A 24,306-nucleotide genomic window follows, 5' to 3' on the forward strand; every position below is an offset into this window, starting at 1 on the left:
AAGGAATGATAAAAAAATTTACAAGCTGTTTTGAGTCCCGAATAAAAGGGGTAATCAAGCCAGGCTGAGTTCTAAGTGGGAACGGTACAGCATCCTGCAGCAGAGACTAAGCAGAACCCCTCAGCCTCCTGTACTGTATGTTCAGGCTTTCCCGTGATGCTGGAACTCCAGCCTAATTCTTGGTTCAGCAGTTCATAATTCACGACACGTACTGTAAGGCCTTGTCACCCTTTTTTTCCCCCATGTTTGATCTTTTGCATTCTGCTGGAGCAGGGAACCGCTTGCGTGCTTCTGTCACTGACAAACACTGGGGCAAGAGGTGAAACAGTAAGAAAAAAAATCAAATCAAATGTAATCCCTTAAAGGCAGATACCTCACTACAAGACAAAGCACACACAGAGATTATTTCCATGATGCCCAGTTGCCTCTCCTGTTAATCATGATTTGGTAACATCTATGCAAGAGACCCGTGGGTTAGCGAAATCATGTTACTCTGTACAAAGTGGCTTCTCAAAATGGCACTGTGAGAAAGCTTTTCCTCTGCAGTTGTTTTACTTTGCCTCTGAAAGCTTTCAAATTGAACTGCTAAAGTTCAGCCAGCATCTAATTTTAACCGTGAGTTCCAGGAGAGAGTAAAGCTGGTGGGAAGATTACAGAGTTCCTTGAAGCTCTGACCTACAACAGGAAGAGAGTTGTCAGCCTTCATGTCTCTCACTCTAAATCCCAAGGGAAACAACACTGGCAGAATGTTTTATAACACGTTCCCACTGTAAAATTTTGTATTTGAGAAATACGATGCTTGCTCACTCATTCTGCTAGACCTTTGGTGTGTCAGTAAAAACAGATGACCTTAAATGAGTAATTCTAGTTTTGCCTTTACACCGCAGTTCGGATACTCAGGGTTCACAGGGTTCTGTTTACAAAATCACAGAGAAATGATATTACACAAGAGCAACACATTCACCCACACCTTTAAAATATTTGCAAGGAGCTGGCAGCTTGTCGCAATGTAATAATGCCTCTTTTCTGCCTTCTCAGGTTAACTCTGTAACTCAAGAAATACCCACACGGAAGGCTGCAATCTGTGATTTTCATAAGGAAGGCTAAAAGGCTTCTGTCAAAGGGCCAAAAAGCAGCATCTGTTAAAAAGCTCAGGAAAGAGAAATTAAAAATAAAATAATTGGATTATGATGTCTCAGCTAATGAAATCAGATACATTTTTTTTCTTCCAAGTCATGGATTTTGGACAAGGCACAGTGATACAAGCCTGGTTCTACATTGTTCCAAACTGCCTGAAGGATCACAATTTCACGTGTTGCACAATATCAGGAAGCAAAACAGGAATACAGCAAAGAAACGGAGTACGTTTTCATCCTGCCAGTAGAGAACTACTTTCCTGACAGTAATGAAGATGCAGTGACAAATAACCAATAACTGGTCAGGATATGAATAATAAATACAGGAAAACTCTCATTCCAGTAATAGGTCTTCAAGTACACAGGCAACTGAAGGAATTCAGTCACCCTGGAACAGCTTAAAAACCTTTTTTTCCTCTCATTCTCATTTTTTCAGCTTTGTGGTCCCTGGGATTGATCACACACTAGTTGAAGCCTGAGTCCAAAGCAGAGGAATCCCTGCAGCTTTGAGCAAACCCATGTCCCACCAGTCACGGATGTGACAGTGTCTGTGTGTGCATGGCCACTATGGGAGCAACAGCAAGAGCAGCTCCCTGAACTTTCTCCTCTCTATTCCTTTGGATAATGAAAACCAGAAACACCATTCTGGGACTCAGAAGCATTTTGAATGACCCAACAGTTGTTACAGACCTCACATTATCTGCTGCTGACCCTAAAATGAGATGTCTGTTAGTCGGGGATGATGATTTTTGCGCTCATGAATAATTAGTTTTGCTGGTTTTAAGAAAAAAAAAAAACCAACAACCCACCACTTATCTTTTAATCAGAATCTAAATGAAAAATGCTAAAAGCTATTCCCTAACATCTGCCAGTGTAGCATAGATTTAGAAATAAAAATCAAGAGATACGGTCTCATCTCAGGGAATTATGTGTGCAAATCCTCATGTATGGAGATGAGAATGTAAGTGTTAACATTTAGAATATTCTGCTGCATTAGGATGGCTTAATGAGTCACTGTCTGAAACCAATAACAAGTTGAAGTTCCCCTCTCGCATACACACACGCACACATTTAATTTTGTGTATAATTACTCAGTTCTGAGTAATGACAATTTATTATATTTTTCCCATCAAATGTACGAGTTGCTAATGTACAACATGTTAGGAATACAGAAAGCTCTTCCCAAGAAAGGTGGGAGTTATTAGTGTACCAAGTGTTAAACGTAACCATGCATGTATACCCCCTCATGTCTCTGTACAAATATTTGTGAACATATTGTCTGTGAAAAGCAGATTTTTCTAACCAGAGGATCCATTACTAAGGATGAGGGACTAGTTTGATAGCTATGATTAGAGCCTATACAAATGCTCAGCATTTACTTGCATAGTTAAATATAAGCACAGTCACAGGACAACTCCGTCTTGAAGGAGTGACTGGAGAGGAACAGCTTTCCCTCTGCATCTAATACAAAATATACTGCTGTGACATTTAAGAAAAAGAAAAGCTTCTCTGCTCTATTATTTTACTTAACACCAGTGGGTTTCCGCAGAGCTGGTTGCAAGGTAGAAATGAGGAAAAGTGGACAACAGAGATACTGAGGCATTACACTGTGTGCTAGGGCAGCACTAGATTTCATTTGGTATTTTCTTAATACAAAATAGCAATGAGAAAGTCACTATCAGTCCCAGCAGTTACAGTATTATGAACTAAGTCTGTACCAAAGTTCCATACTGATTCAGCTAAAGCACCTGAGTATTGTTAAGCATGTAAATAGTATTGCTGGTATTACTGGGATGTGCCAGCTTCTCTGACCTGTGCACATGGGTCAAACAGATCTCTCAGAACTTAAAAAAACTCAGTACACATTACTAGGAGTAATTAAATATGCTGTTTTCCCTACTTGTTATTAAAAAAGGCAGCAAGGTTTTCATGTGGAAGAAATACTTTGAGATGAAAATGAGAATTCATACAGTTATGTTGGGAAGAAATGCTTCTAATAGATGAACTAATGCTATGTTGAGGGCAGGAGCGGGATCAGGTGCCCGTCCACCCCCAGCATCTCCCAGACACCCTCTCCATAGCCCAATGTATCTCGATGGCTTCCCTCACCCTGTGCAAGCACAAAGCCTGGTAGACACCACATCCTGCCCTCTGAAGGCCTGTTGGAGACGAGGTGGGTTGGAGTGGAAAATAAGGCCTGGAGAAAGGAGCCAACTGGCACCGGCCCTGCAGCAGCACAAGGCCTGGAGGAGACATCACCCCTCCCGACCCACGGCCTCATGGCTCACAGCCCAGCCATGCCCGAGTGCCCACACTGCCCCTCGCCTGACGCTTCTCTGGGTATCTAATGTGGATCTTGTCGGGAGAACATCCTTGTGCTCCTCAGTCCCTTCACTGAGAGGTTCAGCTCACACAAGGCCCTCAGGAAGGCAGGAGGGTGTGATCTCCCCTCCCTCCACCATCAGCCACCCTCGCCCTGCGGAGCCAAGACTCCAAACTGCAGCGAAAGGACCGAGCGACCGCTCGATTCCCATGCTTTTTTATTTATTTATTTATCCATTTCTATTTTAAAAAGCAGCCTGTTCCCTTGGCCCCGGCATGCCTCCCTCCCCTCCAGAGCCCTGGGTTATGTGAAAATGCATGTGCCAAGCGGCGGAGGCGTGGTGGGGCTCCTGGCTCGCCATGACATGCTCCTGACGTACTGTGTGGTCAAGGAGCCGGGACTGGGGGGCCTGAACGAGGGCCAAGCCTTGCACTTCAGCTTCCTGACCTGGCAGCCATTCAGAGAGACCCTGCTAAGTGCTATTTCCTAAATACACTAGCTTTTCATAACAATCTTACCACATTGCTTTCCTTTACAAGCTCTCTTAAAAGAGAACTGGACTCCTTCTGGTTAATCTACACAGACTGCATTTGGAAGCCATCAGAAACTGAACTCTAAACAAAACGTTATTAATGTGTTGTAATCTGCCCTCAATGTTCCAGATGAAAAGAAAATGTTTTATAGTTTTGGAGTATACATTTTAATTGCCTTTTAAGAGTGCATATACTTTTAGTGCTCTCTGTTATAAAACTGCAGTATCTGTTTCTTGATAACTGTTGAATGATCTCAGCTATTTTTATTAGGTTTTCTCCCCCAGCCTGGTCCCCTTCCTTAAGCTACCACCACTGTCAGGCTTTTTCAGACCATTCCTGATATTAGGCTGGCAAACTGTTTCAGTCTAAGATAAACTCCATTATGAACAACTTCTTTACAACATCCCCTCGCTATAAAAAAACTCGGATCCAGAAAATTAGTTTTTTTAATGAACTTAAAATCCAGCTACTTTCGGTAAAAATCTGATCTAAATAAGGGCTAAACCAAATTTTTCAGTTTTGGCTCTTCCCTGCTGGGTTTGCTCTCATTGTGGCTGGAAGTGCTTGGCTCAGGGAGGGATACAGGAACTGGGAGCAGAGCCATGCTGGCAAACCTCATGGCAGATATTGGAGATGTTATGGCTGCCCTGGCTCTGCCACAGCTGCCAGAGCTGGCAGCAGGCACCTGGCAGCACCTCAGCCCCAGCCACCAAGAGGAGGTGGGTTTGTGGGAAAGATCCCACCTGAGCTGTAAGCCCCAGAATTCCTCACAGTGCAATTCCCCACTGGAAGTGGGGAGCAGTCTACAAGGTTTCATCATGCTGAATCACCTTCCCTCCCTTGTGCAGTAAGATCTTTTACTACTGCTTGGATTAAAGAGAAGGGATCACAAAGTGACCTGGCACGCTTTCTGGGTGTCTCCTTACTAGAAAAGTACTTGATAAAATAAATAGAAATCCAGGGTCATAAAACTAAACATGGGTTTTCTTGATCATCAAGTTGCAGTTTCAATAGACGATAGGAACCCTTAAAAATACTCATGTTTCTGGAAAAATGAGGCATCTGGACATCATTGTTACTGGGTTTTTTTGTTTGTTTGTTTGTTTTTGTTTTTTCAATGAATGTGCTAGAAAAGAATGGCTCTAGCTCTTCAATTTTAGGTAAACTCTCTTTAAAATACCTAAGCCTGCTTTCCTACTACTTGGTCCTTGCACACCTTCGCTATTAGTTTCTTTTCAAGATAATTAATTTTCTCAAACCCCCAAAATTAACTCTTAACTCCTCCTGTGATGTCTCTAACACCTCTCTAAAATCTTTGTGATTTGCACAGTATTATTACTTGATACAATGCAGGCCTGGATATTTCGCAGTGGAAACCACATTCAGTGCCTGGAGAACAACCACTTTTCCAACTTTTTCTTGTATGCAATTAAAATATTTTAAGTGGCAAAGCCCCTCTCTCACATTGGATTTGGATTCACATAAACCAGTGAACTCCATTTTTTCCTTGCTCTTTTAGTTCCTTTTATCTTCAAAATGATCAGTACTTGTAATTTTTTATGTTGTTTTGTGTGTTGTGTTTTTTTTTTTTAATAATTCAGTATGCAGATGTGCTTGTGGAGATTAATGGACTGGGAACACTGAAATCTTGTATTAATCAACTACAGGGGAGGCAACTCCTAAGTAAAATTTTCCATAATGCTACATACGAGTCTAACCAGCATCTCTGCAGATCACAGAGGGAGCCTTCCTCATCTTGGAGGACTTCTTCTGGACCTTCCCTGAGGCACTTTTCATTCAACTGTAGGAATGATACCACTCATGGATGACTTCCTGATAAGCTGTTCTCTGAGTGCTAAACAAGCCTCATCACAGGGAACCCTCTCAAGTGTTTATCATGGTTCCCTTTACTACAAATAGGTGATTTGCTCCATGTGCCAGTTAATCTTTTAACAACAACAGTCACCCCTTGATGGAGGCTCATCTCTCCCAAGTGCAACTGAACATGAGGACCTCAGCTCAAAAGGTGCAGAACCACAGTAAATCCAACTCCCTGAGAATCAGCAAAGCTATCATCAAAATCATATTTCAACCCCATTACCTCGTGGAGAGAGTTCCATCAGAAATTCTTTAAATAAAAACTATAAAGAGTGAAATTTGCTTTTTGTAACAGGATAAGGCAAAAAAAATCTACCCCAAAACACTGACTGAAAGCCAGCGTGCATGCAAACATTTAATTAATGGCTAGGTTAATTACACCAATTGCATTACTAATTGGATCAGTTTAAACCTGGTACATTGAAAGTAACTTGGCAGACAAAAATGTTACCATAATTACCAAAACAACTAGGTTTTCTGAGCCATGTACTTCCAACAATTAAGCAATTCAGCCACAGGTGAAGCAAACCCAACCTTGGCTGTTTCTGCAGTTTGGACTCATTTTCAGCAGTGTGCTACTTCTCAGTGCTGATGTCTACAAACCCCATGATTCTATGAAATAAACGGCAAAGAATATTGTATTTTCTCTTTTTAGCTTTCTAAAGCAAACAGAAATGCTGTAATTCTTTAGAAAATTAAAAACTATAGGTAAATCCCTGTTTTTCACAGCTGACATTTTCTATTCAAAGATAGAGGACCTTTAGAGTAAGTATTTCTATGAATGTGTCCTTGACAAGTTGCATGTTACTACTGATTGAACAGTTCCTACAGGCAGCAAGTCCTCAAGTGTTTTCTTCTACGGAGAAATTGTAAAGCTCTATCGGAAACAAAGAAAGCCACAGAAATTATATTGAGCTGATACCTCTATCACACAATTTCATCCCAATGGGGTTACTGCCATTACACCTACAATAAAAGATTCCATGTGAAATTCTGGAAGTCAAATAATGTTCCTCCCTCAATACATCTAATAGAAATTAGCATCAAGATATTATCTTTCCCTACATATATTAATGCTGAACATTTATCTGCTGGAAGAAGCAGATAAATTAAAGAACACTGCAGTTCATAAAAGAGCACTGCTTGGGAAATAACCTTTTGAGCCACTGGAAAAATTCTGAGTTCAATCAACTTTATTTCCAGTACAAAAGCAATTAGATTTTTCCCATCAGAAATCAGATGATGAAGTAGTAAATTAAGATTTGCTAGTGATGGGAATTCTTAACTTGTGGCATAAATAGAGTTTCCTTATTACTTTCAGCCATGGCCATCTATGTAAACCTCCATTCTAAACACAATTCGTGAGAGAAAAAGCTGAGTTATCACAGATATCTACATTTAAACTGAATTTCCCCCCTTCTTTTTAAGCAAAAGCTACTTTAATTAAGTTTAAAGCAACAAACAATCAACCCACAAGAACCAAGAGACTTGGCTGCTGTTCCATTCAGCCAAGACTATGCACGGTTTAAACAAATCCCAAACCATTTGCACCCTGTTAGCCTCAGAAGGCTACAGATATTTTTGTGTGGGCATCAACCACACCTGAGAAATCAAAACATAGATAAAAATGCAACTTTTTAAGTGGTTCTTGTACACTCTAGGAGATAATTATATAATTTGAAATATTCATTAAAATTTAAACAAATTGAAAATAATTCTGCTTGCTATAATGCACCTGAAGAGTGGCTCCCGTAGCAAAAGCCTTGGTGATGACAGTTCAAAACTGGGCATTTTTGTGAAAGGTTTCACCTCGACTTCCATGATTGATTTAAAACACTCTTAACAGGAAACAGCCAGAGAGTGTCTGTAACAGGGAGATGGCCTTGTGGTCTTCTACAGCAGCTACATCAGAGCAAGGGGCAGTGTCTCCTTTTCCTAACAATTAATGTGACTCACGCTCTACCAGAAATACTCTTTTCTCTCCCAAGGATGGCTCTCATGCTCTGGTGAAATTTTACTGAGGACCTCTTCTCACTTTGAGACACACACCATAAACTTTCTTCTCTTTCTCTGTGATTGAATCTGGATTATTTTTAGGTTAAATAGAAGATGAACTCATAATAAATCCACAATGCAAGAAAAAAGAAAGAGGGTGGCAACTATAGTTCAGGAAGACCTCTGCAATGGCATTGACTCCTGCCCTTCTTCCTCTCCTTCACTCCCTTGCTGATGAAGGAATAAATCTACCAAACAGAGGAGAAGGGAAAAGACAAGATGAATTAGATAAGACCACAGGTAAGAAAAATTAAGACGGGGATGATTTCTGAGTACCATATTGGCAGCTACCTAGACTCTGATCCAAGACTGTTTTTTAATTAGTGTTTTAGAAAACATCTGAAAAACAAGGCTGCTGGACTGAAACTGTCTCTTGCAGATATAGCACATTGCTCTAATTTATCCATAGATCATTCCTGTTGACTTATTCTTGGCAGCTGAAAACATATTCAGGCTGTCTGAAGACAGGTTCTAAAATCTTAAGATTCCCTCTGTCAACAGCGTGGTGATCATGTCATCTATGATACCTAGTGGATCAGGGAACCTTTCTGTTTTACTACCAACGGTATTTTCTTGATGGGTATTCCAGGTACTACAGACATTTGGATCTAGGTTGTAAACCTTAAATCAGCAAAGCACTATTTCTATCATGTCACTATGGCATAGCATGAGTCTGTTCAATACAGGAAAAAAAGCAAGGACAGCAGATGTAACAAATAAAGGGTTTCTTCTGGCCAGAAGCCAAATACTGTTGGCTGAAATTAAACAGTCGTGCAAAAGACCAATCAGGTCATCCCTACATCTCATCCATGGTGCAGCAAACAACTAAGCAAAAAGCAGCTGACCAGAGGAACACAGAGGAAGGACCAGACTCTTTCCCATAGGTGGGAGAAAAAACCCTTGCTTGCCTCCCCCACACACAGCAGGTAACCTTCAAAGGAGACAAAGCCCAAGCATTTGCCGTCAGAATCCAGGTGTTGGTTCCTCCTTCTGCGGTGTTACCTCCTTTAGACTCAATGATCCCCATCAAAAAAGTCAAGTTTTATGGAAAGTGGCTGTTACCCCAAGTCCTGGCTCCAGAGAGAGAAATTCTCCCTTGAGCCCTGACCATGGAAAACTTGGAGTGTCTGACTATAAAGGCCCTGTGCTGAGTGTCAAGACAGCCCAACCTGGAGCTCAGGGTGAGGGCAGCAGGAGCTGACAGGCTCTGCACCCACCAGTGCTTTCTGTGGGCCTGAGGCACACGAATACTCCTTTTTAAAACAGCTGCAATTCAAAAGGTCATGTTGTAAAGTCATTCAATGAAAATAGTAATAAAAGAGTAAACATTAACTCACATTTTTTCCTTAGGTCTTTCTTATTTCCAGTTGGTATCATTTCTCCCAAGACTAAGTTGCACCTTATGAATCTCTAAGTTTATCTTGATGAGAAATCTTTAACTTTTCAGTTTTCAATGCAAGAAAACCGAAGTCCTCCCATTCAAAAATATCTACTCCTCACTCTCCCAACTCCCACGTTATGTTGATTGCAGCAATTATCTATTATCCGTATTATTTGCCACTACTGAGACAAAAGTACACTGAAACATGGTAAAACTGTCACAATAAAGGAAACAAACTTTTTTGGGCTTTACCGAATGCTAGCTTTTATTTTATGTGAAAAAGAGAATAAATAAAACCCCTGGTAAACATTATCTACCTGGTGGGCTCTTGCAAACATTCTGGGTAGTCTTGATTGCTGAAGTTTCAATCATTATTACTCAATAAGGTTTCCAGAAAATGCAAACAATAAACACTTTCTTAAAAAAGAAACTGAGATAAACTTATGCAGAAAAAAACACTGGGCAGATGAGGGAGAGCTGTAAGTTGGCCCTGCTCCACGTGAATTAATGCAAAGGCATTGATTTGTTCTGGGTTAATGATAAGGACGCTTTGTTTAATTTTAGGAAAAGTACTTTCATTTTCTGATTGGCAACCAAAGCTATATATATATTACACAACCAGAAAGCCAAAGTTTGGCTTTGCAAGTGACTAATCAAATCCACTCTCCCTGTGAAGGATGAGAGAAGGGAAAACAAGGCTGGAATAGGCAACAGCAGTTTGTTAAAAGGAAATTCAATTTGTCCCTGCACATCTCCTGCCACCTCCCTACCCCAGAGCAGTCCCACAGGGACAGCAATGGGGAGGAGCAATCTTCTAGGCCTCTGGGGGGTTAGTGAAAAGTTTCTTAATTATTTGAAGCCAGTATCGAAGGCAACTTTCCAGCTCATCTGAGAGGTGCAAATCAGACCAACTACAGGGACCATCTAGATTCTACTTGGATACGATGTTTTTTCATAGCAACAGGAAATACAAAAAGAAGAGAAATGCAAATAAGAACACAGAAATACTGTCAAAAAGACAGTAGTAAGGTAAGGGAGATCAAACAACAAATTGTTTGTTGTGTTCTTGTTTCTTATCCCACAGAAATCCTTGAGGTCCACTGCAAGTTCCACAACATCCATCTGGGTACTGGCAAAGTACTTTGCCCCACCTCCTACAGACCATGGACACAACCACTTAATCACGTTTATTGGCCCAGAATAGTATGTCTAAGAACTAACTGTAATATTTGGCACTTAGTTTTCTGTATTCAAAGAGTTAAGCTATGTCCTATAAAGATAAAAATCTCCACTTTTATTATTTTGTAAGGCTGCCTAACAAATGAGGATCCAGCTGTAATTGTAACATTCCAAGCTCCGAAGGCGCCAAGTTTTACTAACTATAATTTAACTGGTCCAGTTGATGCAGTCCAAATTCTTGTTTGGATAATCAGCCTTTGTTTAAATACGTAAAAAAAAAAAAAAAAAAAAAAAAAAGAAGAAAAAAAGCATAGGCCAGCATTAGCCTTCAGGCATGTCATGTGAGCTTATTACCCCGAAGCTTGCAGTAGCAGACACTCATGCACAAGAGGAGGATTATTTTGCTAGTATTACTGTTACGGTAACATATAATCAGACCTTCTCCCCCCCAACCCCCACCCTTCTTTTTCTTTTATTCTTCTTTTTTTTTTTTTTTTTTTTTTCCTCCACAATTCACAAGTCTTCTTTCCAAGTTCAAATGAAGTTTAAAGGTGAAAAGGTCAAGAAAGTTTCATGACTGGCTGTTGAAAGAGGGAGAAATAACCAGGGTCTCCAAGTTCGCATACACTAAAAGCTCAACAATTTTGTATTTTGCTGCAATTCATAACTGTACAAATCCCTTTTGTTGGATCTGTTTGGACTGAAATTAAACACTTGTTAATAATTTATAACTTAATATAATTAGAAAATAATAATAACTGTCAAGCAACTACACTCAATACATAAAGCAATTTGAGTGGCTCATTAGCTTATTTGTCAAAGCAACAATTTCTATGTATTTTAGCTCATTTTGACTGGGAAGAGTGGTTAAAGAGCCACCCAGCTTGCTTGGAAATCGTTTCTCCACCAGCTGGGAGCAATTCCCAAATTGCTGCACCTCACCCACATCCAAGAGAAGTTGGCTCCCTTTAAAAGCAGCTTAACATTGACTTCAGGAGGTGCCTTAACAGAACTGGAGGAGGGACGGCCAAAGTCTTATAGACCAAAAAATGCATCCCACAGCAACAGGCTGCACTTCATTTGCTCTACATTTTACATCTGAATGAAAGTGTCCCAGTTTGGACAACAAACTGAATGTCAAAATGAGTCATTTAAGAAACAGAAAATATTTAATTCTGTATCTATACTGGTAAGGGACCTCAGCTCAGTAAACATGAGGGCCAGGCACAAAGCTGCCTGGCCCTTCTGAAGGTGCTGCTTTCCCCATAGCTTAACACAAACAGAATAAATACTCTGGTTTGTTTTTTTTCTGATGAGTAAATCTGATTTCTAAAATGCCAGTGGCCACGGCTCTCCTGGAAAGCTGAGTGCAGCTGCAGTTTGGATACTTACATTTGACTGGTATCAAAGTATTCAAATATTTTCCCGAGTACATACAGTTCCCCCAAATCATTCATATTGTTGCAAGAAATCTACTACATTAAAGTGGAACCAAGCAAATTCAACTGCATATATTGAGCCAGAAACTCAACTGATTAAGATCTATGTAATCTCACTTCAATCATGTCAATATTCAGCCAGAATATCTAGTCCACTCTAGATAAAAGCAGCCATAGAAATGTTAATTATAACTGATAAATTAACAACTATCATCCTCTGACAGCAAAGATCACTATGCACCCAACAGCCCATCTTTTTTATCACTTTCCTTTTGAGTGCTTAGGCCAATACTATTTTTGTTGCATGTTAATTAATGATGTTACAGAATATCCATTTTAAGTATACAAAAGCAAGGAAGTTCAGATTAAAAATTACTCTTTGGTCTCAACTCAGCCAGTCTGTCCAGATCCTGCACTAGCATAAACTGATTAGAAGTCAGTGGTGCCAGAACAACTTGTATTAGTCAGGGACCTGCTCTTGTTTTCATTTATTTATCTGAGAGAGTTTCTAATTTACTTACTGAGTAAGTCTCTTGTCTTTTTGTTCCTTTCAACAACTCCTCCTCCTCCTCTTGATTTTGTTTCTTCTGTCCCATTGCCTGTAAACTGAAAACTGAACACATCTCTTCACCATGAGCCATCTTCCCCTACCCAGCACATCTGGGCATCACCTCTTTTTGTTTCACCCCATTCTTCCCTTCCTAGCCCTCCCATGTTTCACTCCCATGCTTCGCTTATATTTATTATCCATCTTTCCCTAATATTTCAGGGAAGGAGAGAAGGGCTTCAAACACTGCACGTTATTTAACAAGTACAACAGTTCTCCAAATATTCTTTAGCATATCTTGAAGATGAAGAGCTACTCAATTTCCTAATGCCTGAATAGGCTTGTGGGGGCCTTTAAAGCAATCAGGGAAACAAGAAAGGCAATAAGAAAAATGTTATTTAAAAAAAAAAGTTTCCCATGCTTCTCCCAGAAATGAAATGGTGCCTACAGAGAAACCAGAAGATTATGTTATTCTAGCTAATTGGAGTAGGTCCTTATAATTAACCTTTTTTAAATTCTTTAATCATTACTTAAATGTGGGAGGTTTCCATTTTAAATGGAATCTTCCAAAATGCATGGAAAAGATAGGAATCAATAAAATTGATTTTTAATATATTTTTACTTGAGAAAGGATTATAGCCTTGGAACTTAACATTATACACCTAAAACCATTTCTTGTTCCACTGCCTTTAAAGCTAAAAAAAAAAAATTATATAAAAAAAAAATCTACATTTTGGAGACAAAGGCCTTTATCCTCTTAAGTGCTGTGGATTTCATGCCAATCTCCCAATATAAAGCAGACTTCAGACTTATACCCAAGAGAAATGGTCTTGGAAAGATTAGATTTTTCCACCACAAAATAAAACCCTTGTGTGGTGAACCATACCAGCTTCAACATCACCTTCCTCCTAAGTGCTTGTTTGACATGGGGAAAAACACCCCTCGTATCCCCCCTCCAAAATGGAAGTGGTTTTGTCATTCCTCTGCTGTCATGGCAGCCAGTTTTTCCATGTGTAAAATTACTAGAATTGTCACATGTACCTGAAAAATCTATAGATTTATATACATTTTTTTCTTGTTCTAATCATTTTGCAATATAGCAAATGGCATACATTGCTCTTAATATTAGTGTACAAATTTCATTTTCATTTGTGATGTAATACAGATAAAACCAGTATGAGTGACACATGATGAACATAAATGGAGGAAAAATTCTTTTAAATCAGCAAGGTATTTTGAGACCTGCCCATCAGAGACATGGGCCTCTAACAGGAATAGTATACTACAGGGAATTAATTTTGCTAAGTATCTAGCAGCTCAAAGACAAAACTTTCTTGAACTACCCACTTCGTAGAAAGGTATTTTATCAATCATCCTCATATTAGAAAAGACAGATTTTCAGTATATTTCAAAATCTGTTGCCAGTAACAAAGTAGGACACACAAGGAAAGGAGAGAAATAAAGACTTAATACAATGTAACTGCTGAGGATTAAATTTTAACACCACCAAAGCCACTCACAAAAAAAAAGAATGAATTCAAGAGTCAGAAGATTAAAACTGCATGTAGTCAGCCTGGGATTGGTAGGCTACAGATGGAAACTTTCTTGACAACACAGTTTAAATTCTGGTTAGGACACACTATGATTAAATGCTTTTTTTTGAGTACATCACTTTTTTTCCTACTGGCTACTGTAACACAAAAGACATCCCTTGCAAACATATAACTAGTAAAAAAAAAGTGCAAGTAAAAGCCATTTAGGTTTCCAGCAAAAACATAAAAGCAAAATAGCTAATGGACAGACATCCAGGGTAGTAAAATAATTTCTGCAAAATCCATTAGTTACTAAAAGTTCTGGAGGGCTCAGTTTTTACAGTAAAACCTGTAAAATCTCAGTATCCAGTTTCTCTATTGGGACACTGAGGTGTGAAGATCCAAATGATGCTGGAACTGAACTTGTATATTTGAACCTTTTGAACTCTAGCTGCCCTTCATAAATTACTTTACCACGAGCTTTAACAAGTTTCTTACCTACTGTGCTAGAAAAATAAGGAATCATTAAAATAACTGAAAATGCAACTAACTTTAACACTTTGAATGGGATTCAGCTTTGTTCAAAAGACTTGCAGCTGTAACAGAACTGTGGGATGAGCAAAAAGATTCCAGATAGTCCAGTGAAATAACATCTGTCTTCACACTACTGAAAAAAAAGCAGCAGCCCCCCTCCCCACACTCCAAACCACTGAAAGTAAATGAAAATTGCACTGTACAGAAACAGACAGCTGCTCCTTTCCATCTGGAAACACTGTCAACTGGAAGCAAATTCCTCAAAATTCCCAACTGATACAAGAACTTAATTTTGCATCTCCCACGATCAACACAAGCTTGCAGCAGCCCTCTGCTCAATGTCCCACCAGCAGGAAAACATTTCCATTTCCCCCCCATCAGAAGTCCAAAGAGGTGACAAAACAGAGGCCCAGGAGAAGCATCCAGAATGCAGTGTCACTTCAAGAGCTACTCTGCTGTTGCTTTTATTTAGCCTTCTCCTTTATTCTGCAGGATCAGCTGCCACGCCACAGGGGCAGCAGAGCACAAACTGCCTTTTGCAAAGCTACAGCCCTGCCTAAAACAAAGTGTGAATTTGTACCATTCAGATTCATAGCAACTGAACAGTTAAATTTTATTTTTTTTTTTTAAAAAGCAAAATCTTCAAAAAGCCCTAAGTTTCCCACAGCCAAATCTTACCCCATGAGTGCTCAGACAGAGAAGGGCCCTGCCACCCCCCCAGCTCCTAACAAAGCCCCCAAGCAACCAGACAAAACACCTAGCTGAAATACTTGAGTGTGGTGAGGAATCTGTCCATCTCTTGCCTCAATTCCCATGGTCCCATTTTCCCAGTGCCTAGGAGAAAGGGTTGTACCTTCAAGTGTGAAGAGCAACACTGGAGCCACTACTGGAGAGCCCAGTAACAGCGGCATCTGGCCCCAGTGTGCGTGGCCCCAGTCATGGATGTGCTACCTGAGTACAGAATGCTACTTCTGTACCAGGTAGATAGTGGATGTTAACTGGTATGGCTGCTTAACCCAAAACCTTGTGCTGGGTATTTTATTAGCATGTGAGCAGCACACCATCCCCTAAAGAATTTAAAGTCTTATTTTCTCCTTTAGACATATTGTCATCTTGACCCAGAACTCTTGGTTTGAACCTTGACTTATGCAAAGGATAAAATGCTTGCCATCCCCTCTGCAATTCCAAAACCTAAAGCATCATCAGAAGTGGTACAGTAAAAGAAGCCCTTGCTCTCCTGATGATGCTTCCTGCAGCAGCTCCAGGGATGTGCTGCTCCAAACAAACCCCACTTTGCAGACAAGGGGCAGGGGAGTGGAATAATCTTCAACATCCACAAAGAAACAATGAGGAAAGAAACTCACGCTTCCTCTACAGGAGAGTTTGAAATAGTTTAGATTTTAGAAATTCATCCAACTCTTAGACAATGCCCATAAGATTCTAAATTAATTTTGAGCTGCCTTCAAATGAAAGAGGAGATCACCCAGGAAGGCTGGGGAAGCCCAAAGGAGGGAGCCCCAGCAGCCCAGGTGCTCAAACACAGCGTTCACATCTTTCTGTTGGACACAAGACACACATGGACAGCCAGAAGATCCCCTAGAATTATTTCTGGGACAGTCAGGACATTCATAGACAGTCAATCATTGGGATTTAGGAGAAAAACTAAGACTTTATTTGAAGTTCAGGAAGAATGGAAAGACTGGTTCACAAAAGAGACAGCATATTAACACAAGCAAAACAATGCAAAAAAAAAAAAAAAAAAAAAAAAGTATTACCTTCTCCTACAGCTTTCCTGCCTGCAGAAGCTCAGTGTTCAGAGCTGTGTGCCTGCCAATGCCTCTGTAGGAACTCTGCAGCTCTTGTCTTACTCACACAAGGAGTTTCTTTGGGCTCAAGGAAAGCCACCTAACTTTTTTTTTCTGTCTCAGATTTGTCACTTAAAATGAGTAAACTGCCCATCTTCCTCTCAGAGGAAAACTATGAGAAATAATAAATGTCTGAACAGGCTATCAAGAGGTCAACTAGTATAAAAATACTCCTGCTTTTCTCTTTGGATTAACATGTTATCATATTGTATCTGGACACTGTATTCCAATTTCTCTTTAAAATGATCTTGCTAAGCAGCAAGGGGACACAGCAACTCCCGTTTACAGGTCACCTCAGGTCTCCAGAACCAACTACGCCCCAGGGTTTTACTGAAACTCAGGAATTCCAAAAGCAAAGCACATTGCCCTTAGTACATAAAATGCTTCTGATTCACAGAATGACACAAATGTACAAGAAAAAAGGATGTCTGATTATTTTTTGTAATGGATGGCTTTTAGATGGACAGAATACACTTACGCATTTCTTAAACCACCAAACAGCAAGTGATTTTTAACAATGGGCTTGTGTGAAGTGCTACTTGCTTATCAAAAAGACTCAGAAAAAGATTTTCAGGGGTTGAACTCTCACTGTGTTTTAAGTCCTGAACAAAGAATGAGATGCTGTAGTTGCACAAGTGTGTGCTCCTTCACCTTGTGGGAAGGCAGCCTGCCCAAACTGCCTGTGCTCTGAGCCACGATGCTACCACCATCTTTTAATACTACAGATTATTTGACAGTTAGAAATAAAATTAATAAAAAAGGAAAACAACAACTTCCTAAGCCATGCAGCTTCCCCGTGAAAGTCCATGTCACAGTTTGCCTGTTTAAGCAACGAGGAATAAGATGCATACAATCTAGGGCACAGTTAAATGTGTCCTTGCAATTTATGCAATTACCACCTTCATTCTTTATAACTTCTAATGAGATGTGATAACCGACCATGTGGACAATCCTGGCCATATGAATGAACACAGGTGTTCAAAGAAATGACCACAGATCATCATATAAGTTAACCTATTTTACTTTCTACTTTCTTAAAGAAAAATTCATGAGTTTTTATTCCCTCTACCCCAGCACAGACTGGCTTTCTTTTCCTTGCTTCCCAGCTTGGAAATGAGCCATGTATAATGTATTATTTATTAACATTATACAATCATATAGCATTATAGCATTTATTATCATTTATCATTATCACTTTGGAAAATGGTATCACATTTTAAGCCAGAGGGAGGCAGGTATAAGCCTTTTTTTAAAGGCCAACAACCAGAGTGGTCATCAAGAATTTTTGGTTAAATGTGCTACCAACATAAGCCAGAGTGTTTCAAATAATCTAAGTATCTCACAGATCATGCATGGGATCTACAGTCATTACACCTCATCAGCTAGAAAGGACCTACATTTCTAACAAACAGACAAGGAACAAATCACAGCAACACCCCATACCCCAGCAAACCAAAACCCACAGCAGTTCTTTCAGAAAGCAAAGGTATGCATATGAATATCAAAGCTTTTATCCCTTGGAGCTCAGGGGTTTTGGAATCACAGGCAGTGTCAATAGGTAAATGCACAGGCTGATCTCTTCTAAGAGCTAGGAGTTCATCTGTTGGGTGCCTTACAAAATAGCAGAGATCAGTCCTGCCTGATGCAAACTTTAAGTCATAAGAATAACATTACATAACGTGCCACAAAACATTTATTTACAAGAAGGCAAATCTAATGCTTTTTTTTTCTCAGAAGCCTGATGATCTTCTGGAACACATTCTACACACAAAAAGAAGGCATAAATGAATATTTCTAAAAATGTTTTTGTATCTTTATGCCATTTTGGTTGATATTTTCTTTCACTAGTTGATAATCTTAAGAGATAAAAAAACCCATGCTGCTAGTGAAGTACTAAATGACACCAAAAGAGCTAAGGTTTTTAGATGAAACAAGAAGCTGATTACACATGCACCAAGTATACCAGTCACTAAGCGTTTCTGGATTGCAGGGATAAGATACCCTCTTTGCTTATTACTGCCTTCTTGATCCAAAGAGATTTAAGCAACTGTTTTCAATTAGATGTTTTTAAGCTAGTAAAACTACATCCATAAAGACATATTTATAGAACAACTTAAAACTAGAAGAATTAAAACGACTACAAAACTGATGAATTCCATTCCCCCACCCCCCAGAATCATTTACTGACCATTAACGAGCAAAAAGCACTGCAATTTTAAGAATTAATCCACTGTTGCAAAATTAAATCAGATACACTAGTAGGGATAATGACAAACTGGTGGCTCCAGCGTTGTCAGTTTGCGGGTGATACAAGTTCAAGTCGTCTGTGCTAGTGGCCACTCTGTTGGAACAAACATGAACATAAAAGGTAACATTAAAAGTGCAGCAGCACCAACTGAATCAATTCTGTCACTGAGGACGCAGACTCCTAATAAGTGGCATAGAGTAAATATTGCATTTTAGAAATGATCTGGCTAGTTCCGACACTGCCAAACTTCAGCATGTGGAAATAAAGGCAGACATAGTAATGAAAGCAAATGAAAGAGAGACGATACTCATTTCCCTCTAAATTCCTGAACACAAGAGCCCAGCAGTGTGGCTTTGCTACACATGACTGCTTTCATCCCAGTAACCTATGACGAATATTCTGCGATTTACAGGAACAAAACTGAGCTTTGATAGTTTTTATCTGACAGCTGCTTAAAGAAATTTGCCTGAAAAACTCTGCAGCATGTGACTACAAGTATGTGCAGGATGAGTCACCTTATCTCTAGTGGCCAAAGAACACACAGCAATGGCAGAGGCTTCCCCACCAGCCAGCTCAGCGATGCCAACACCAGCAGCAGGCACGAGCTCTCCTCTGCCAAAGCCCCAAGCATCACTGATCAAGTGTTTGCTAACATCTACACTCTATATCTGACTGCTCCAGCGCTGCTCTAGTTGGAGGCAAGATAACTGGGAAGTGCCCCAGTGCAGAAGGGCCAGGGCAGCACACAGCCCTGCCCCCTGCTGCAAATCCTGGCTGGAGAAGCTCCAGCCCACCTGGCAGCCTGAATTTCATCTTCCCTACACATTCCTACAAGCCCAATTTGTTGCTATCTAAGCACATCGTCATGAAAACTCTTAAAAGCACATTAACAACGGAGTGACATTAAGATCCAAATACATCATTTAAACATACATATTTTATACATTTTAAATCAGGCCATAAATACAAATGGATGTTACAAAGCATGAACCAGCGTCTCTACTTTGTTCTGTCACAGCATGGCCTGGCCACCTTGCACCATGGGTGATGGGTGCTGCAATCAGGACAGCCCCTGGCTGCCCTGCAGATGCAGGGGATGCTCTGGGAGAGCGTGAATCTCACAACTAATGCATGAGCCCGCACAGGGAACTGAGAAAAATAATTCCTTTTCTTTCTGATTAAGAGCTTGCAGCTCACATTTGCTTCACGTGCTGAAGAAGCACAGGCTATGTAAAGACATTTTAAAAATTATTTTAGGTTAATTAATCTATAGGGTCACACACACAGTCTAGTTTTAGGGTAACTCTTCAGCCCTGAAGCAAGGAAATGCTCTTTATTAGCTATGCAGTCCATAGGATATAGGGAAAAAAATAGAAAAATATAGAAAAAAAACATATTTGTTTTATATCTGCATCCTGCTAGAGCAACACAAATCAGCAACTGGCAGTTGAATTTTTCCTGCTGAGCCTTGGAGAGCATTGCCAGCCATCCTGGCAGCCCTCTGCCCTGGCTCCCCATCACTTTTTGATCTTGGAGAAAAAGGGCAAAAATGGGTGGAAGTGCCTGGAGGCACCTGAGGTACCCTCCCCTTCTCTCCAGCTGAATGGAAATGAAAGGGAAGGAGAGAGAGAAGAAATTCAACTAGTGACATAACCTGTGCAATTGTACACTGTTTTCTGTTTCATGTTGTTAAAGAAACAGAAAGCTGTAGTGCTGCCAGCATCCTTTAAATCTCACTGTGTGAAATTTGCTACAGTCCAAACCTGCTCAGACAGGCAGACTGTTACCAACTGAAATCACATAATGCACCCAGATGAAGATGCATCTGATTATAACAGATTCACCCTTCTGAATGAATGTGGTTCTGATCTCTAATTGGTTGTGACCTTGTTTACAACATGTTAAAAAAAAAAAGATTAGAAATTGTTAATGGAAAACTCAGTAATACCAATGCTAGTCCAGTGCTTTGCATTCACACAAGGGTCTGTCTGCATGAGAAAGGATGGCTCCTGTGAGAACAAGTTACAAGGTAACACCAAAACTTTAATACAAATATATCCAAATTGGCAGAGCAAAACTGTGAAATAGAAGTGAACATAAAAGCAAGTGAAATAACATGAACAGTGAAGCAGGAAACAATCTTGCCTAAGGCACAACACTAACGCAAGACTAACTTCAAAGCATCAACTGAACCAACAAAGGTGACAAACAATTTGCATAAAAATAAACGTAACCCAGCACTCTCTTCCTTTAACCAAGATGAAACCCAACAAAGAGGGACACCACACAACACCACCCGCACCTTGAAGCACACCACAGCTGCATGACTGGTGCTCTGGCAGGATGGGAGGCTGGAAGGGATGGAGAAGCTTGGAGAGATAAGCAGGCTCAGCTCTGATGACACACCAAGTACACTCAGCCCTCAGAAGAACATTTCCTCTGGTTGAGAACAAGCAGGTACGTATGCAGGGGTGGGACAGGCTGTACAGATAATGTCTGCAGCCCAGAAAACTTCACATGAACATTCAGCTGATTATAAAGAGCTGTCAGACAAACATTGCTAGTTCTGTAATTCCAAATACGAGGTTAGTACACCTGAGAAATTTCTGTTTTGATAGTAACTTCTGGAATTTAAAACAGATAATCCCCAAGCAAGTTCTGGTCTTGCTCATAAAACACTTTTCTTCTTTTTCTTTTTCACTTTATATATTGAACAAATAGATTACAGAATTTTGGCTACAAGCTTCTTCAAATAAACTAGGCTTAGACTTTACATTAAGGGAATCCCAACACATCAGAAGCCTTATTCTAGCTTCCCCCCCCATCCCCCAATTGTAATTTATAATGAACTTCTTCCCCAGCAAGCTGACTCAGGGAAAAACCACTCTGAAAGGCATCAGCTACTGATGAATTATTTTTATTAATTAAGTTAGAGAAACAAAAGCCACAGTGGTTTTCAGTGCTGCAACTCACAGCAGAACCCACAAGCTGGAAGGCAGAAAGCGTGAGAGTCAGAGCTCTGCTCTGAACGGCTCCTCCGCTTTCCGAGGGGCTGAGATCCCATGAACAAGGGGTTTTTCTCCCTCCCTTTGCCTAAGGATTTGGTCCTTTGAACAGCTGCTTTGGACTTAATAAAACACCACAAAAGCCACTGCCTTTACTGCATTAAAACTGAAATAATGGCTATTAACCAGAAGTAGCTTTTATAATACGCTGACATTTAAGTAGTTCAGCTTGTGATCGGGTTTGTTGAAAACGGAGTGGACAGAACAGAGCTAAGGAAAGCATTTAATCTGGGCAAGTTTCAAAGACCTTTAGACTTTCCTTTTAAGTTTTAGTAGCCAACAGATTCAAGTTTGACTTTTCACTTTGGATTTTAGACTGAGGACACTGAGGAGAATCTCTGGATTTTGCCCGTTTATACGTTTCCCTGCAATAAGTGGCTGTGATGACTCCCACTGCCCCAGGAAAGCACGGCAAGGAAGGTGGGGAATTCCAAGCAGGGGATTTCTTCCTTTAAACATGCAGTAGATGGAGCAATTCATAAGATTTTCAATAAAACTTTGGGATGCTCTTATTTAAGCCAGAATCCTCTTTGAGCAGCGACGCTTTATAAAATGATCCCTGTTTGTAGCCTGCCCCTTCCTTTGCCTCTTGGCTGCTCCCGCTTGCCCACGCGCTGGTTTAGCTCTTTTATCCAATCTCACATGCCTTTTATATGGCAAGAACTGAAATACCTCAAATTTCCACATGCAATGAAAAGCAGGCTTCTTCACACAGTTAGGACACACTTTTTCATGCAATGTTGGTTACTGGGAAGTTTAACTTTTGTTAAAGAGGACAGAGATCAAATAAATCAGGAAAGTGAATAATTTTCTTACTTATTTCAAGTATACATATTTTGGGTAATTTTTTTTTTCCTGTGACACAGAATAGATACTTCTCTGGGTGACTGTAATATCCCTCAGCATGTTTTGCATCAAGAATGCAAAGAGAAACACTTTTTCTGAAGAAGTAATGGAAACTGGTAAATTGAAGACACAAGCCCTCATTGAAAACCTCTAATTTTTAAATTAAATTTACATGTCAGTGGATCTTTTGAGCTTCGTCTGTATGTTTTTTATAATGTACATTTCCAGTGCTTTTTCCCAGGGGTATTATGCACGATTTCTAAACTGGGATTACTCAACTTGAAGTGTGATAAAGGGCACATTATAGTTATATTAAGCAAAATGGGAGGAGAAAGCTTTTACATAGTCCAAAGAAAGCTGTGCTCAGAGCCTCATTTCTGGTAACAAGCAGAGCAAGGCAACCAGTCAGCTAGAAACTGCTGCTATCAAATCAACGCTTTGTCTTGAGAAATAGTGATTTATTTTAGCCTTTTTTTGTTGTTTTGTGTTAAAAAATAAAAGTTGTTTTCTTCCAAATCATTCAAACTTGCTCCGGGGTATGATCGGGAACATGTTGCGAGCCACAAAACACAGAAGAAAGCTCAGCACTGTACATCAGTGCAACTTGTAAGGCTGCTGTTTGAAAGAGCTGGTGGAGGAGGAGAGGGGATTTCTGAGCACACTTTGGTTACCATCTCACCACGCTGCTCTTCCCAGAGGTTTCACAACCCTGTTGTTATTCTTCACAGCTCACCCAAAAGATCCAGGAACTTGCTTCACTTGCACAGTCTCTACAGTGCCCAGCCCAAAAAAGAAGTGCTTGTCAACAGTGCTGCAGCCACATAAACAAGCAGCAGCTGGATGAGAAAAGGAGGGCACATCAGCTGAGAGCGGCAGAAAAGGTTTTTCACAGCAGCTATTTGCAACCCTCCAAGGAACTACAGAGGCTGCCCATTAAAACCCTGTTAAAACACTTCTGATGTTGTCAGCAGTGGAGAGCTGAAATAGCACAGTGATCACCGAGATGCTATCTGCCTCGAGCAGTTCAGTGGTACTGTCAATAATATGAGCAAGAAGGTACAAGATGAGCAACAACCTAATTCCTACATCAAAATTTCATAAGCTCCCTCAGCTGGTAAACACCAGAGATGTGGGTAAAGACAGGACAGCCAATAAACCACCCCGAGAAGATGACCTTCAGTCTGGAACCCCTCCCAAAAGCTTTGAACCTCAAAGTTAATTTACACTTTGAAAGCAAATCAGTGTAGTGGCAGGAGAAAGCAGGAGGAAGGAGGTGACTGCTCTCCCATTAGTGCTCATAATCCACTTCCCAGCTCTGCACTTCAGACAAAGCCCAAGGATAAGCCATAACAACACTTTTAGGCATATACACTTCCAAATATCCCATATGTATACCTGTAGTGTGTCCCCACTTTGCTTTGTTTTGAAAGCACTGACTCAATAGCCATTCCTTGGGGTCGTTTGTACAAATAATGTCCTATCAGGTGAGAAAATTTGCTACTTCTCCTCCAGAAGAGTGGTGCCTCTTTTGAAAACAGACCTCCTGATGTGCCAGGGCACTAAAGCCATGAGTAATGATAGCAGAATCATCTACTTCTCTGCTACTCTGTGCTCATGAGTAAGTACTACTCACAGTGAATAATGGCTGGAGAAACAGGGCCAAGGTGAAGAGTTATTTATAATACAGTAGCCAATGAGTAAGCGCTTAGCTATGAATTTACTGCTCTGGCTACAATTTCATGAGA

General features: G+C 40.3%; 1 protein-coding gene across 9 annotated transcripts in view; it reads right to left on the reverse strand.

The window, feature by feature from the left end:
- Positions 1–24,306, reverse strand: part of BCAS3 (BCAS3 microtubule associated cell migration factor) — a 351,811-nt gene that overhangs the window by 89,642 nt on the left and 237,863 nt on the right. The window contains exon 24 of one of the 9 annotated variants that reach the window (XM_051636003.1): positions 18,465–18,743. The exons of the other annotated variants lie outside the window; for them this stretch is intronic. Within the exon in view, the coding sequence (XP_051491963.1) occupies positions 18,718–18,743 (26 nt within the window). The 3' untranslated portion in view covers positions 18,465–18,717. Of the gene's footprint in view, positions 1–18,464; positions 18,744–24,306 lie in introns of those variants that run through there. 9 annotated transcript variants of the gene reach the window in all.

The sequence above is a fragment of the Apus apus genome, chromosome 18 (genome assembly GCF_020740795.1).
Source record: "Apus apus isolate bApuApu2 chromosome 18, bApuApu2.pri.cur, whole genome shotgun sequence".
NCBI lineage: Eukaryota > Metazoa > Chordata > Aves > Apodiformes > Apodidae > Apus > Apus apus.